This window comes from Aptenodytes patagonicus, chromosome 9 (assembly GCF_965638725.1).
Source record: "Aptenodytes patagonicus chromosome 9, bAptPat1.pri.cur, whole genome shotgun sequence".
NCBI classification, from domain to species: domain Eukaryota; kingdom Metazoa; phylum Chordata; class Aves; order Sphenisciformes; family Spheniscidae; genus Aptenodytes; species Aptenodytes patagonicus.
In genome coordinates, this window is record NC_134957.1 from 21,272,763 (window position 1) to 21,288,225 (window position 15,463).

A 15,463-nucleotide genomic window follows, 5' to 3' on the forward strand; every position below is an offset into this window, starting at 1 on the left:
CAGTGGAGTTTGCGGCACTCAGTGCCTTACTACCCTCCAGCAGAACCCCGGAAAAGCAATATAAACTGAACCAAAATGTTTGCATCATTTAATACATGCAGATTAGGGAGAAGCAGAGTCACAGTCATTGTGAAGTGGAATGTTTCTGGGATCTCAGTGCAAACAGATTTATGTAAAACGTTGATGAGAATTTTTAAATTCGGTAGACCTACTTGTGAATAAAAAATACAGATTAACAATGAATTATTATTGTTATTTTCAGTGGCAAAGGTGTGTATATGGTAACTGAAGTCATACTCCACAAAACATTACTCCTGCTCCCTTACACACACACAAACAGTTGATAATCTTATAGAGACTTAACACAAGGAGTCCAGTTGTTTGATGCACCATGCAGAGCCCAGGTGAGTATTACTCATATCAACAAGATTGCAAGTACGGGGCTGAGTGCCTACAATTTCAAGTCATTAGAGTTCTCATTTACTTTGGGGGCTGTAAAATTAAATCTTTCTGATTTGGTGCTCTATTTTAAAAAAACCAAATAGCTGTACTATGACTTTTTCCAGTGGATATCTGGACAGTCACATCTGTTTGCAGGTGTGCAGGGCCTGCATTATGGTAAAGGTGATACTTGCACGGAAAACTCTACCTTTGAAGTTTAGGTGTATTTGAGAAAGGCTGGGGTGGGGGAGCAGATGGCTTCAGTAGAGGACAAGGGACAGAGCTCAGACTGTAGGAGAAACCATGTAAATTATCTAGATTTATTAACTTTTAAAGGTATTTTATTTACAGAAATAAAACACCTGAGCCATAGAGTTGATGCTACAACCGTGTTCAGCATTTCACAGAGCTAAGCTGACAGAGCCCAGTCAATGTCCTATTACACATGGATCTGGCTGCCATATTTTGGGCTGCAATTCAAAGCCAGCAACCACAGAAACCTTGGATCATTTGCAGCTGACAAGCCTGACAGGCAAAAAGTATGTTTTCTTTGATTGGAACCAGATTGTACAGTGAGCAATGGCTGAGCATCAAGTAATGGCGATTAGGTCAAGAGACCAAGCAAAGGGTTTCCAACCAGGCCAAAACATTTACTTCAGTCTGAACAACTGATACCACGTAGGGCCAATGCACTTGAACCTAGAACTTTTGGAAACAAACACTGTTTTGCTGCTCTGGTGAAACAACATATTCAGGGATACCTGACGTGCATTTCTGTATAGATCCGGGATGATGTAGCAGGAAGGCTGGACTTTGGAAACTTAATTTTGCTCTCATTTACATGTCTGTAAATCTGGAGTAATTTTGTATGTGTCAGTGGGATTCATACTAAGAGAGCAGCATCATTTCCACTGGTTTGTGGTGTTGGTTGTTGGTGCCACACTATCACCATCTAGGTTTCCTCTTAACACTCTCGAGTGCCTGGAAGAGCTGTGATTGATAGATGCACACAGCGTGTTGAGGGTTTTAAATCTGCCAGTTTCAGAACATTTTCCATAGGCAGGAGCACTACCTCTTATGTTTTTTATTGATCTTATCTAATATGTAGCCCGTAGAAAAGACACCAGTGTGCTTTGTTCGCTCTTGGAGTGCATAAAGGCACGAGCAGAGTATTTTCTAAAGTACTTGTTCTGCTTTTCTGATCCCGTTTGCTTCAGTTTCAGTTCATGCACGTTCAGATAAAGGCTGTTCTTGGGGTGTTTTTCTTCTATGCGTTTTATTCTGGGAACTGCAATTTTTTTAGTGTGGTCTTTCACTGCAAACAGAACTGCACTGTATGTGCTGCTTCTGGCCTGTCCAAGCATGGCACGATAATCACAAGTGGGTGCGGGTAATTGACCAAGTGGGCTGATGTGTTGGTAGCCCCGATGCAGTTTGCCAGTTGGCGTAGCATCTCCTCTGGGTCTAGGGGGCAAAGAGCACAGCCCTCTCTGGGCTGACGTGCGGTGACCACTGGAAAAAAAAGGATAAAGGTCTCTATCTGAGCATGAAATGTTGGGAAGAATCTGAGCTCTTTCACGGCAGCCTGGTCTACAGCAGGGATTGCCAGAGCTGACTCACCACATTCACTTTTCATTCTGCAGATGTGAAGCAGAAACGAACAGCAAAGTGGCTTGTACTATATAATTAAATGAGGAGGTCTAAGCCTTATTAACATTTTTCAGGGCTTACAAGGAAGAATGTTATTGTCTTCACTGTGGTTCTGACAGGGTAGCTGTGAAAGAAGAACTTGAACCTTTTTCAGGCCTGTGTGGGAAGGCAGGACAAACACACCGTATCTCTCAAATCTCACCAGACTTCCCAAAGCTAATGTGAGACTGAACGGGCCTTGCCCAGGCCCTCGATGCCAAGGCAGAGTTCAGATGGGGGCCAGATCTTGCTGGTTTGAATCCACAGTTTTGACTGAAGTGCTGCACGTAGGGAAAGAGCTCCCCTTTACCTGCACCGTATCTCCTACAGTGGGACCCACGCTGAGCTCGTCCCTTTAGTCAAAAGGACGGGTCTTACACAGGTTGGGCTGTTTCAGTCAGGCAGATGTGGGTCTTAATTAATTCAGGGCCATCAAATTTCCTCCCCAGTCTTTCTTCTGCATTTGTACAAGTGGGACTGATTTGGGGAAGTTGATGAGTCAAAATGAACGAGTACTGCTATAATTCATAAGTCATAGTCAACACACACTTGCCAAATAAAAGCGTCGGAAAGGTTTTTATCGGCCTAAATATTGAAACCAAATTTTATTTTTTGAAAATGACATTACACACATCTTGCAAATGTACATTTAGATGAGAAAACAATGAGTAACAAATATTGAGAGCAAAGCTATAAAGTGGACAGGTTCTCTGCTGCATGGCATTGCATTACAAGAATACTCAGACCTGGGATGGTTATTACAAGTAGTAAAAACAGTTCACAACATCTCACGAAAATGGAATTTTTTTCTAGAAAGTCAAATCTTCTAACAAAAGGAAACTCTGCTAAGGGAGAAGAGGCGTGGGGGATAGATGTGCAGATCTAGGTACGTTTTGTGGTTTTGTGGCAGGGTTTTGTGGGTTTTTTTTAAAGTCCATTTCTTACAAAATCCCTCTTTGAGTGACCCCCTCTTTTCCAAGACTTTGACTGTTTTCTGTCCTCCATTGCCAACAGAACCACAGCTATTAAACAATAAGCCCTGCGTACTCAACTCAGAGCTTGGGAGCGTGGAGGAGGAGTTGACTGCAGAACCCCTAACAACATAATTCCTATATACCATCCCTCACCCCCTTCTGCTGTGTATCCAGGAAAATCAAAAAGCGTGTGCAAACTCTGCAAATCAGGGGCCGCGGGACTAGTCCCATGTAGAACAACCAGGTGTGGAAGCCATGGCTAATACACCACGTGCCACATGCCTCAGCTGCAATGGATCAGCAAGATCTCATCGTTTACCAGTGACAAAACTTCCAAAGATTTAACTTGTTCCCCAGTTCAAGCCGAGGCAACAGGTGACTGATCTCCGTCTGTTTTACCTTGAAAGTTAGAGTCTAATCAAAGTGCCAAGGCAAGGCGCTGTGAGAAATAAGTTCCCCGAGAGAACCTGTTGAGAACTGCTTTTCAAACCTCGTTGTACATCATTTTATTTATGCCCAAATCTGTACTTTACAACCACGAGAGAGACAAAGACAGAATAAGAGAGAGGGAGAGAGAGAGAGAATCTTTCCAGGAGGAAAGGAAGAGCTAATTAAGAAAAGAGAGGTACAGGACCATGCATTTACTCTCAAAAGCTTGTTCACGAGCAAGCTAACATTTCTAACACTACAACCACTCATCTACATCTGTTTGCTAAGTAACTGAGTTCTACCTACAACTAGGGAGCAGAAGGGGTATTTTTCTTTTCTTCCCCCTCCCTTTAAAACGTCAATAAAAATGTTTTCTGTACAAGTTGAATGGCACAAAAGGTGGTTAAAATGCTAAATAACTCACCACAAATGGAGAATGCAAAATTAGTTCAAAACATGCATGGACTGTGTACAGGTAAGCAAGGAATCATTGGCATAAAGCTGCAATATATTACAAGATGATACAGTTGAGATCTTTTGGAATAACCTCTGCTTGTTCTGTCCCTTTAAGAGAACTTCACATAAAAATTCAGCGTAAAGGGAATTCAAGGTATATATCCAAGCAGAAAGTTAACTATGGGCAACATTATTTGTCTGAAGAGAAAAGCATTTCCCCTCCCCTTCCACGCACTCCCCCAAGGTACAAAAGTCACCATGATTAGCATCGCTGCAGGCTTGCCAAAAAGAAAGGTTAGATAGATCTGTTTTAGGAGAACAAAAGCACCATTTAAATTAATAGCTCTTTGTACAATGTCATTAATTAAATACCTCATTATTTAAACAAAAACAAACTGAAATTTACCAATCCCAACAAAATAACAACTGAACCCTTACCACCCACGTGTCCTCCAAGGTTATGTACACAGAGTTTAAAGTATACCAGCTAAACTTTAAACCCGGCTGCCCCTCCAACCCCCACCCACTGAATGACAATAGAAAATACATCGTGGCCTCTCAGTTATATTATATTGCAGCTTTGATGAAATCATACAAACTCAATGAATGACCTAAGACAGTAATCCACGATCAGGTTCCAGTTCAGCTGCATATCTCCCTCCCTCAACACAACTTGTCGGCGGATTTGCAGCTCAGAGAGAGCCGCAGAGCGCAGGGCCATGAGCGAAGGCAGTTCATGCTCTTCAGAGCAGAGTGGTGTGAAGAACTCAGGCTTATGCGATGGGAGCCGCTAACCCTAGCTTGTGGTTATAGTTGTGATTAAGAAAATAGGCAAAGGCTAGTAACAGCAAAGTCAGCAAGCTGATACTCCTTTCCTGTGCTTCTAGACTAGACAGTGTCATAAAGTACAGAGTATCATGGAGGGGAATGTGTCGTCATTTCAGAGAACAGAGGGAGATTTGGCTAGACAGGTTTCCTCTTTCTAAAAGACCCTGGGTGTCCTCTAAATTGATAATCGCAGCTGTACTAGTACTGCCACGGTGATAAAGCTGCTTGGGTCACACATCATTTAAATAAGAAGCAAACTAACAACAATTTTACATGTCAGAATTCAGCATGTAATTATAACTCACAGGCTTTCTTGTTCTTACATTCAATACTTCTGCTTCACCTTATCTATAAACACCAATTAGCAGTGCAATTAATTCCCTAGACATTCTTCTTTTTAAGGAGACGCGTCATTAGACATCACACTAAATCTGGAAAAAGCTCTTCTGATGTAGAGGGAAAATAAAAAAAGGAAAAAAAGCGGTGTGTTCTGCAACCCCTCAGTGACTGTGTGGTCAGCATGAGAGGGAGACAGAATATCACTACATTTCAACTGCCACCTGCAAAGGGAAGTGAATTAAAAACCCATCCATATCTGCTGTGCAATGGTTGGAAGCAGATGGAGAAAAGCAGCCATGCTGGAATTTAAAAAACACAAAAACCCCCCAAAACCCCAAACACAAACCCAAAAAACAAACAACAACAACAAAACCCCCACTAAATGTTTCACAGGGATTCTCCAAAGGTAAAAATTCTTCATTTCGAGAACTGGGCCTGGACCCCCGCTCGGGGCCCGTTTGGTCCATTGCAGACATTTCCTAAGTTTGACTCTGCACATGGGTTTCTCAGAAACTCGGGGGTTCAGAACCAGGGTTTGGTTCAGGTCCACCCTGACCAAGTGCCACCAACGTGTTTCATTCTGACTGCACGTGCCAGGTGAATCACTTTGCTCTACAACAACCCCGCTGTTCAAATGTGACTCAAATTAATCTTGATTTCCTATACAGAACTGTTGCAAATAGAGATGGAAGAACCAGCTTGGATAAAAATCAAAAGCAGCCTTGAGTTTAGATGAGTCACCTAAAATGAAGTGAACCTTCCTTTTTATGTTCAGAGACATTTAGTAATATTTTTCTCTAAAAACCAAGCCAACCATAAATCTCTATTCTGCTTGGTACTAGCTGGGACTGGAGTAGAAAAATACCGGAAGAAACAGAAATGCTATTTCTAGTTCCATAAACCTGCTGGGCTCAGGGCACTGGTAGACTGAAGTGAGAGTAAAGTGAGATAAAGCCAACACTCTTTAGAACCAGAAAATATAGAGGAGACCCTGATTTGCTAAGGTTCCTTGTTTAATTTTCAATTCTAAAAGTTTTAAGATACTTCAGCAAAGAAAACTATTTCACCTTTATCATTAACTATAATAAAACTATACAAAATATCTCCCATATAACTTGCTATTAGAGGTTCATACAAGAGATCACCTTATAGCTGGGGTCAATGAGGTTTTCTCTGCAAAGTCTGCAGCTGTCACCCAGGAAACCGAATCTGCACTTAAGTAATCAATCACACAAGAATTATTGACAGTAATCAATCTCTGAAATAGGAGACCAACCTTGGACCAAATGGATTCAGCTCCCTTAATTACAGAGGAGCTTCTGCCTGTTTAAAGCAGCAGAGAATTAGGTGTATTGGGTTTCACTTGTGTTACATTGAGCATCTGAGAATCTACGGAAACAAAGAGGTGCAATCTTTATGCAAAAAAAAACCCCCCAAAACATATCTGAGAGTAAACAGCAAAAAAGCGTTCAGATAAGTCAGTTGTTTTGCCTTTTAGGATTAAATTCACAAGCACTGTAACTCAACTGAATTTAGAAAAAAGTTCTCATGGGAAAACTGGTGTTAAACACAGATCCCCTTGTTCTGCACGGACTTCCCATTGATTTATTGAACGCAGCAGCTCTCACATAGGTGGCTAGGCATTTCATGGACAAGATCATCATCAGCCCCTCTGCCTGCACAGCAAATCAAGGTAACCTCCTCCAGGAGGCTGTCTTGGCTTTTCACCCTGGTGCAAGTGGGTTGCTACTTTTTCCAGGGTTTGCTGAGCTCCATGGGAAGGGATGGGAGGTTCAGAGGTGCCCTCATTATTCTCTTGCACGTGTCTTGCAATTCCCCAGTGTGCCAGGCCTGTCCTTCTCCAAGCCAGGGCATGCTGATGAATTTCTATTTCTGATCTGATAGGGAGGAATAAAAATAAAACCAAACTGCTGTCATTCAGCAAAGGGCTGGATCTTCCCTTCCCCCTTTTAGGGATGACACATGCTGGCAGGAGAGTAAAACAGGAGCAGGGGAGGAACTTCAAACCAAGTTTTCCTGCCTGCGGCCAAGTGTGACCTTATTTCTGCCATGGGGAGCAGGGGACACACTGTTGTGGCAGATAGCCTGCATCCTGGCTTAGATACCTGCAGGGGCAATAACTCTCTCAACATGCAGCCAGGAACCCCTGCTGCTTTTCTGTCCAGCACCAAGTTGTAGATCCTCAGCTACCCCCAGCCTCCCCTTTTGTTTCTCCCTGGAATTTCTTGGGTTTTGTCTTTTATTATTCCCACACATCAATGGCACTGACGTTTCCAGTGCTCTGCCTCATGCTCTCCCTTCCATTTGATTTTCTGTGGAGTTCAAGCTCATTTCATCGCTCAGTAAATATCTCCTAACAAATGCCCCCTACCATTCCTCTTAGAAACAAGTCTTTTTTCTTTGTTTTCCGTGACGCTGGCCATCATGGCATCTTTCTCTAATGATGCCAACCTTCTTTTTTCAGCTGACAGACTCTAATTACTGCAAAGATTTGTTAATTCCCTTTGGGCATCCTCCTTCATTTGTTTGAGTGATAAACTGTCAGACCTAGGGAAGCTCTAAACTGGCTCGAGAGTCCTGAGTTACAGTTCACTGAGATACAGAGCAAGAGCCAGAATAGGTTAGTTCAACTAAGTGCATTAAGCAATGAAACTGAAAGGCAACTCTTTCCCATGAAGCCATCTGGCCACGAACACTTTCTAAACAAGAAAGCTTTCAACAACAGGCCCACTGTTTCCTTGGTAGAAGGCCACTGAAATCATTAGACGTATTCATCGTTCACAAATAGAAGGCCCACATTTTGGATGGTAACATGAATTGCCCTCGATATGTACACGTACATGTAACAAAAAGAGGGGCAGCAGGGGTCTGTATTCAGGCCAGAGGTGGTAACTCCAGATGAGAGAATTGGGTTGCTGGATGTGGATATGGCCTCAGGGGTGTTGCTGGCTCCTCCATGGGTTTTGGGGGAACTAAAAATGATGTGTCTGTCTTTCATCATTAATAAAATAATGAAGCATTTTTACAGCATAGTTTTGAGAGCTCCAGAGTTCCTGAAAAGACTTGCCAAAGAAAATGGACCGTAGTTTGCTTCTGTAAGGTTTTCAGATTTCACTAAGTAATGAATAAATCTTAAGATCAAGCTCTTCCATAGCTCTTTGTATCAGCTTATCTCAAAGCACCTTACCGGTGGAGGTAAGTATTGTGATCAGCTCTTTATGCGTTGGGACACCATGGCACAAGGAGAACTGATCTTTCCACAGTTATGCCAAAGACCAATAGCTCTGAAATCCTAATGGCTCTGAAATCCCACTGCTGAATCCACTAGGTTTGATTCTCATTTGCTCAGAAGCTCATCTATTGACCGAAAATCGGTGTCAGTGTTTTTAACCTTCCCTAAACAGACTGTCCTGAGGGATAGATAGTGGTCTGCGACCCCAAAGCTCCGCATCTTCACCTGCAGAAGTAGTACTCATACCCTACCCTGCAACTGGGATTCTGTCAGAGCAGCTATGCAATGGCATTGCTGAAAAAAAGCCTTTCCATCCACCCACTTACAATCTCTGAGCATCTCCCCTGTCCCTATTGAAACATGTTTTTTTGTCAGCTTGGCCCCAGACCTTCAGACAAACATCAAATGACTAGATCTGTTCCAGAGGAAACAAAACAAAACAAAAAGAGGGGTCTATACACATTGCTGGCCCCAGCCTTTCACCTGGAGGCACCCAGAATGAGAGACACCGGATCTCAAGCTATGAGCAAAGAAGAAGGGCGAAGAATATCTGAACGACAGAATCGACAGCCAATGCAGCAGAACCCAGCCCCGTTCACAGTGAGGAGTGGCTACACTGTGAGACACAAGACTCAGCTTTAACATTTCCTGAGATACCATGGATAGGCCTGCTCAGATTCATACAGGTGGGACAGAGGCATCAGCCAGAAGAAATCTGTGATTCTGGAGAGAGTAATTTTCAAGAGCTGGTTGAATAAATGTGAGATGGGCTAAATATCTCAAGAATCAAAGCCTGTCCTGTCCCCTTTTGTCAAGGCCATTTTTACCTAGGCCTTCTTGGGCACATGTATAGTTCTGCTTCTGAAGCCCAAAGTATGTTGGAAGGCACTTAAAGTCTTAACCTCCTCGGTCTCATTACACCAAGGTGGTGTTGCAGCTGGATCTCTTCTAGGTATCTTGTGTAAAGCACTAATCCTGTTGCATGGACTGACCTCACCCTTTATCTAGATAGACAGAAAAAGATCTTCATCGTGTGCCATCCATTTGTTTCTGCAAAGAACCTCACCAGTTCCAAATACTGTTCCAGCCTGCTTCCATCAGCAAAATAACCAGAAAAATAACTTTGAGCCTAAATCACCACTAGAAAAAAGAAGCTGTTTTGTTCTGTCTTGGTCATGATCAGCACCTCGTGTGTGGTAAACGCACCTCTATATAGCTTTTCTCTGGTTGTGGATTGTCTTAGCTTGAGGAGACACTTTCTGGACTAATTTTATACCTACTTTACTTGGCTATTTTTTCTTCCTTTCTCTAAAACTGATTCTGCCTCTACTATAGTAAAAGACAACTCTCCAATTGCCTTGAATGGATGCAGGGTACCACTGAAGTCAATGACAAAATACACTCATGCTCTCACTGCAATAAAGAAGCCTCATACTGTAAAGTCCGTACCATGCCCCTGCAGAAAGGATGCAACTTCCAGGGATGGCTGTCGCTGGAATAGCGTCCGTGTAGGGATTCAGCATGGCTTTACAGAGCAATTTCACACAGTGCTCTGTGAAGTAGCAAGAAGGCCAGCACTGACCTCAAAGGCATGAAAAAGCAAACACAAGGCATCCTAGAAAATGTCATCAGTATCCATATGGATAAGGAGAAACTAACACTTTTATGCCATTATTTCCTATTAAAAATGCCTGGGTGTAACGTTGTTTTGCTGTTTGCCACAATTTTTAGTCCTACCTCCCTTTTTTCCCTTCAGAAGTACTGTTCAAGCAAATGAGAGAGAAATAACAGCTAGACTGTGTGTGCAATGTTTTGCATGCATACGCGTGTTAGCTAAATATGAGAGAGAGATGTGGAAGTTGTTTTCTAAGCAGAATTATTTTTCTGTTGTTTATGAAAATAACACAGTGTTTTTAGCTCCTGAGAAGATTGTAAATAATATGCAGATATAGGAAACACAGACAATGGTAGGCAAAAGCTATTTCTATCTCCCACTGCAGAGCGGACCAAGGTAAAATCCCATTACCAAACTCTTTCAAAATTACTTCAAGGTGTACAGTCTTGGCTGGCTGTTTAGCTGGTGGAACTGAACTAGTTCCAAATTTTATAACAGATGAGGCTTTAACCCAGAAACTTCAGGGTTATAAATGCTTTACAAGTGATAAAAATCCTAAGGCTGAAGATTTTGCTGCATTGCCCTGATCTTCTACAGTCGAGCATCACTGGAGTGTATGAACACTAAATACATCAGTCTATGCTTGGAGGATTGCTCTAATTCCTTCCTAATGATTGTGTGTCTGAAACAGGTATATTTGCTAAAATATACTGGATACTGAATAAAGGCAAATTTCAAAGAAACAAAGCCCTACTACTTTAAGAGTCTCTCCAATTTGTTTTTAAATACTGTATTGTTTTAAAACAATATAGTCTTAGTGATTCAATTAGTCTCTGAAAACACTAAAGGCAACCTCATGAGGGAAATTAGGCAGGGTTTTTATAGCAGAATTAATATGGCAAATCTTCATATCCTGTGGAGTTTTATGTGCTTGTAAAAGTAAAAAAATATAAAAGGTAAACTCTGGAGTATATAGTGGAATTACTATCATCTGCTCCAGGATCTCATAGGGTCTGGAATTATTATAGCATATTGAAAGTAATTACTAATTAATTCCAGTTCAGGAAAGCTTTCTGACCAAACCCAAGCTTACATCTTGTGAAAAATCAACAGGAGTAAAGCACGTACTAAAATTTAAGCATGTCTTTAAATTCTTTCCTGAATCAGGGCTGTCCCTATATTTAAATGACTAAGGTACAATGCCTGTGCATTGTTTCTCTTTGCATTCAAATCTATGTTAGGGATCCTACAAAGCCAAAGATAACTAGTTTTGAATGTAGGTAACATTCCACATGCATTTCTGTACAAGAACTCATGCAATATTGGCATTAATACAGACAACTATATGTTACAGCTGAAATGTTCACTGACTTCTCCTACTGCCCAGGCATTTCTACCTAGAAAATTGCTTTTTAAAACTTGGGAGTTTGACCTCATACCCTGTTTTCTATGTGGCTTCTATTGGTTTGAATGGCTATTTTTCCCACTGAACAATTTTTTTCTTCTTCTTTTAGGCCTTTTCAAGGTCCCCCTAATTCCCTGAAGGAATTGTTGGGCTCAGCCCCACCCCAGGATGATCCTCACGCAAACAAAACTCCACTCCCAAGGGAGCGCTTGCAGGATCAGGTATTAGATGTGTCACTAGGTGCCGCTCAGGAAGAAGGCCTCGGTGATTCCTTAGCACGCTCCACCAGGAAGAGCATCTTCAAATAACCAGACACTACTTGTGGCAGGAAGGAAAGGAACCAGCTCAACAGCTGGTTCTCCACAGCTACCTCAACAACCATCCATCCAAAGGCTCATTCACCCCTTGGGATCCTGCTTTATCTTATACAAACTGAACTCACAGATACGGGATGAAAGCACATCTCGGACTCCTTTCCTACCACCATCAGCTCAAGCAGTTCAGTCTGCTTATGGATGTCAAAGGTTTAGGTTTTCCTGGTGGATCTGTGGTGAGTGTCCCGTACTGAATAGCAAGAGAACCTAGATGTGATTTCATGGCTGGTCTCTTGGTTTAGCAGAGACTCAGAGGAAAGGTGGCAGGACATGCTAACCCTGACTATGGCAGGAACGGCCTGTGTCACTAAAGTGACAACACCTTTGACTGGAGTCCAAGTCCATCGTCTCTTAACAGGCAGGGTCATGACTACTAGTCAGGGTCCCTGGAAAGGCAGAGACTTGGGGAGGGACTCTGAGATTTCCACCAATAGAACGGAGGAGAGGGTAAAAGCATGTCAAATTATCTGTCCCACTAAAGCTTTTACTAAGACAAAAGCTCTGATGAATAATATTGTTAGCATAACCATGGCCTTTGACATCCTTATGCTTAAAAAGTCCTATTTTCTCATGACCAGTGTCTACAGTAGCACCCCCAGGATTAAACAGCCAAAAATTAGCACCCATAACCAAATCTGCACCCAGAATACTTCAGCACCTTCTGTTAGAGGATCTGAAAGCACTTTACAAACGTTAACCAACATTTGGCCTCACAACCCCCAGTGAGGTAGAACAGTATCGTCCCTGTAGGGACAGATAGACAGATTGAGGCACAGGGTTACTAAGAGACCTGCTCCCGTTCAGACACTGAATTTAGCAATGCCAAGGGCTGAATGAAGGTGTCCTGACTACTGCACCTATGCTTTGTCCACACCAGCATCCTTTCCCCACAAACCTTCAACGTGAGCCCTTAGCCTTTGAACTAAAACCAGGATTCTATATACAATAGGTGAAACGATCATTTAGCAGTCGCGTAGCCAGAGAGTTATTCAATTAAATGAAGTTATTTGTGGGAACAAATGATTTCTTGTGCAAAACTCTGGGTGTAAATGATCATGCACTAAGACTACTGGGTGCAAGTTTGGTGCATGATAACTCTGACCCCTTGATAATTCCCCATCCTGGCCTCTCTCAGATAAATCTCTTTTTTAAGTTGCATTATATGTATCGTCACATGAGCCTCTAAAGATGCAGCCTGCACAGGTTGTTTCATACCAGCAATGCAAGCAAACAAAACGTGGAGTGGCTTTGGGAACACGCCAGCATTCATGTAGCATCAAACATCACAATGTTATAATTCATTTTGATCACAAGGGGTTGCAAGGGAACAGGTGCATATGTTGAAACAAAGGCAAATAGAGCAACAAAGGAAGATTTGATTGCACGGATTTCATTTAGGTAAAGTTCTGTAATAATCAGTTTTATCGAAAGCTTCTTCCATGAGAAAAGGAGGCAATGCCAGCTAGCCTATGACAAAGCTTCGTAGTAAAAACCACCAGCCCTGCGTTGAATAGATGAACTTTGCATTCTGTAGGAGTCATTACTGATTAATAAAAGCAAAAGGTTTCTCTAAGTACAGTAAGTTTGTTTTTGTCAGATAGAAGAGTTTCTTAAAATACGGGTTTTTGAACACCACAAAATTCCATTGGTTATATAAGTAGAGAATCTGGCCATAGTTAGGAATACTGAAGTGTAAAAAACCAAATATGTAGTCTTAAACATTACAAAAACTATCAAAACATTCAGTATTTTGAATTGACCTTTTTTTTTCCCTACACGTGTCTGTTTTGGCAGTGATGACAAGACTTCTAAACTGAGTCGTTGTTATTACTGTTCTGCAGTTGTTGGTTGGTTTTTTTGTACATTTTTCTGAATGTGTTTTTTAAACAAAAGAAAATTACCAGCTTTTATAAAAAAGAAGGAGCTTGAACCCTTACTCCCAAAACACAGATACAAGGTTTTCCTTTATAAAAAGTGTATTGATTTTTTGCTATAAAAAGTGACCTATAGGGTGTCAAACCTGAAAACAAATTTTCACAGTGTTTTCAGTGTTGGCTGTTCACAAGGCATTACTGTTACAAACAGAGATAGAGAGATACCATAGGGCAGGCATAAAAATTTGTTACCAGCTAGCAGTATCTTTGGATCAGATGTGAAAGGTGTTCCACTTCAGATAACTCAGCTGACTTACATTTTTTTGCTTAATCATTATTAAAAAAAAAAAAAAAATCCCAATATTTGAATCACTGTTGTACTGACCTTACTTCGCATCTTACGCGATCGTTCCTAAGCTCATCCAAGCTTCTGCTGGCATATTAAGCATCAAACTAGTAAGTCATTTCCCTTCCTGCCCTCCAACAATAAAACCAATACTAGTTAGTATGCAGGTGCTAAAATCAGGGCTGCAAATGAGGAGCAGGTGAGCTGGCAAACATTGGCAGTTTGGACAGGTGGAGAATATCATTTGCTCTACTTGAGCTTGCAAATTGGTCAGCAAGCGATCCATTTGCACGCTTTCGGGGGAGCTACTTTACTATCACGAGGAAAAATACATAGTTGCAGCAGAAGAAGAAATAATAGAAGAAAATGGGAAACGCACAGGATCATTGGCATATTGGCCCCAAATTGCTCGCAATGTCCATTTTGCATCCCTATAACTTGGAAGAATGGTATCCCTCTATCTCTATAGACTGGTAGGTGTTGATTTGTGGCACGGAGGATAAATCACAGAAAAAAAAAGACATATAACTGTGTGTCCTTTTGATTTGAAAGCACCAGTCACCTATCTGCTTATTTTGGCAGAAGTACTCTACTGTATCTTAAACATAGCTTGCAATATGGACATTTAGCTTCGTGTCGCTTTACATGGAATCTCCAAGGGAATCAGAGTCATCCAAAGACAGAGGCAGATACAAGTCCTGTAGGAAGAAAGAAGAACATGTTAACTCACACAGTCAGTTTCCGCCTTTGGTCATGCGTAAGGAAGCAGTCGAATGGTCCAGTTCCGTGCAGTTCGTAGGGACAGGGTGGAAGACTCGTGCACTGGTTACTGGACGGGCTGACCAGTTGTCCAGGTAGTTCAAGGCTAAAATCAAGGCAGGTTACTTGCACAGTGGAGCATGAGAACCTTGGTACCAGAACAAAGATGACTGTTCAGTGATAAGTTTGATAAGTATTTTTTTATCGCTTCTGGATAAATGTGTCCATTATAGCACATGCATTAAAGAGCTGGACCTTTCCTTGAACAGGTCTCTCTGAACCTAAGTCCACAATAAAGAGTCTTACCTTGATTTGACAGCTACCCTTAGGACAAATCTCTAGGAAAATCACATGTTCCGTCATTTATTCTTTATTTTAAGTCATTTCTGATCGCTTGGGAGGGTTGAGAAAATAATCCCAAGGTTATTATTTGGATCAAATGCTGAACGTAAAGCTTTTCCAGGGTCCCTTTCTGGGGTAACCGTCTTACTCCACTTCCTTAAAGTTCTGCATGGAACTAGGTACACAAACCTGCTCAAGGGCTAAAGCTCTCCTTTTTGAACTCTGACCCACACACAGGTAATAACTGTGAGCAAAATGAAGAAAAGCCCAAATACACAGAAAGGAAATTCACAACAATCTTGATATAAGAAGAGGTAAAATGTGACTTTGTGGTGAACT

At 41.8% G+C, this 15,463-nt stretch overlaps 1 protein-coding gene across 2 annotated transcripts in view; it reads right to left on the reverse strand.

The window, feature by feature from the left end:
• Nucleotides 1-2,704: 2,704 nt before the first annotated feature.
• Nucleotides 2,705-15,463, reverse strand: part of DCX (doublecortin) — an 84,793-nt gene continuing 72,034 nt past the window's right edge. For both annotated transcript variants that reach the window (XM_076347404.1, XM_076347403.1), the window contains exon 7: nucleotides 2,705-14,721. In XM_076347404.1, coding sequence (XP_076203519.1) covers nucleotides 14,665-14,721 — 57 coding nt within the window. In that variant the 3' untranslated portion in view covers nucleotides 2,705-14,664. The remainder of the gene's footprint in view (nucleotides 14,722-15,463) is intronic.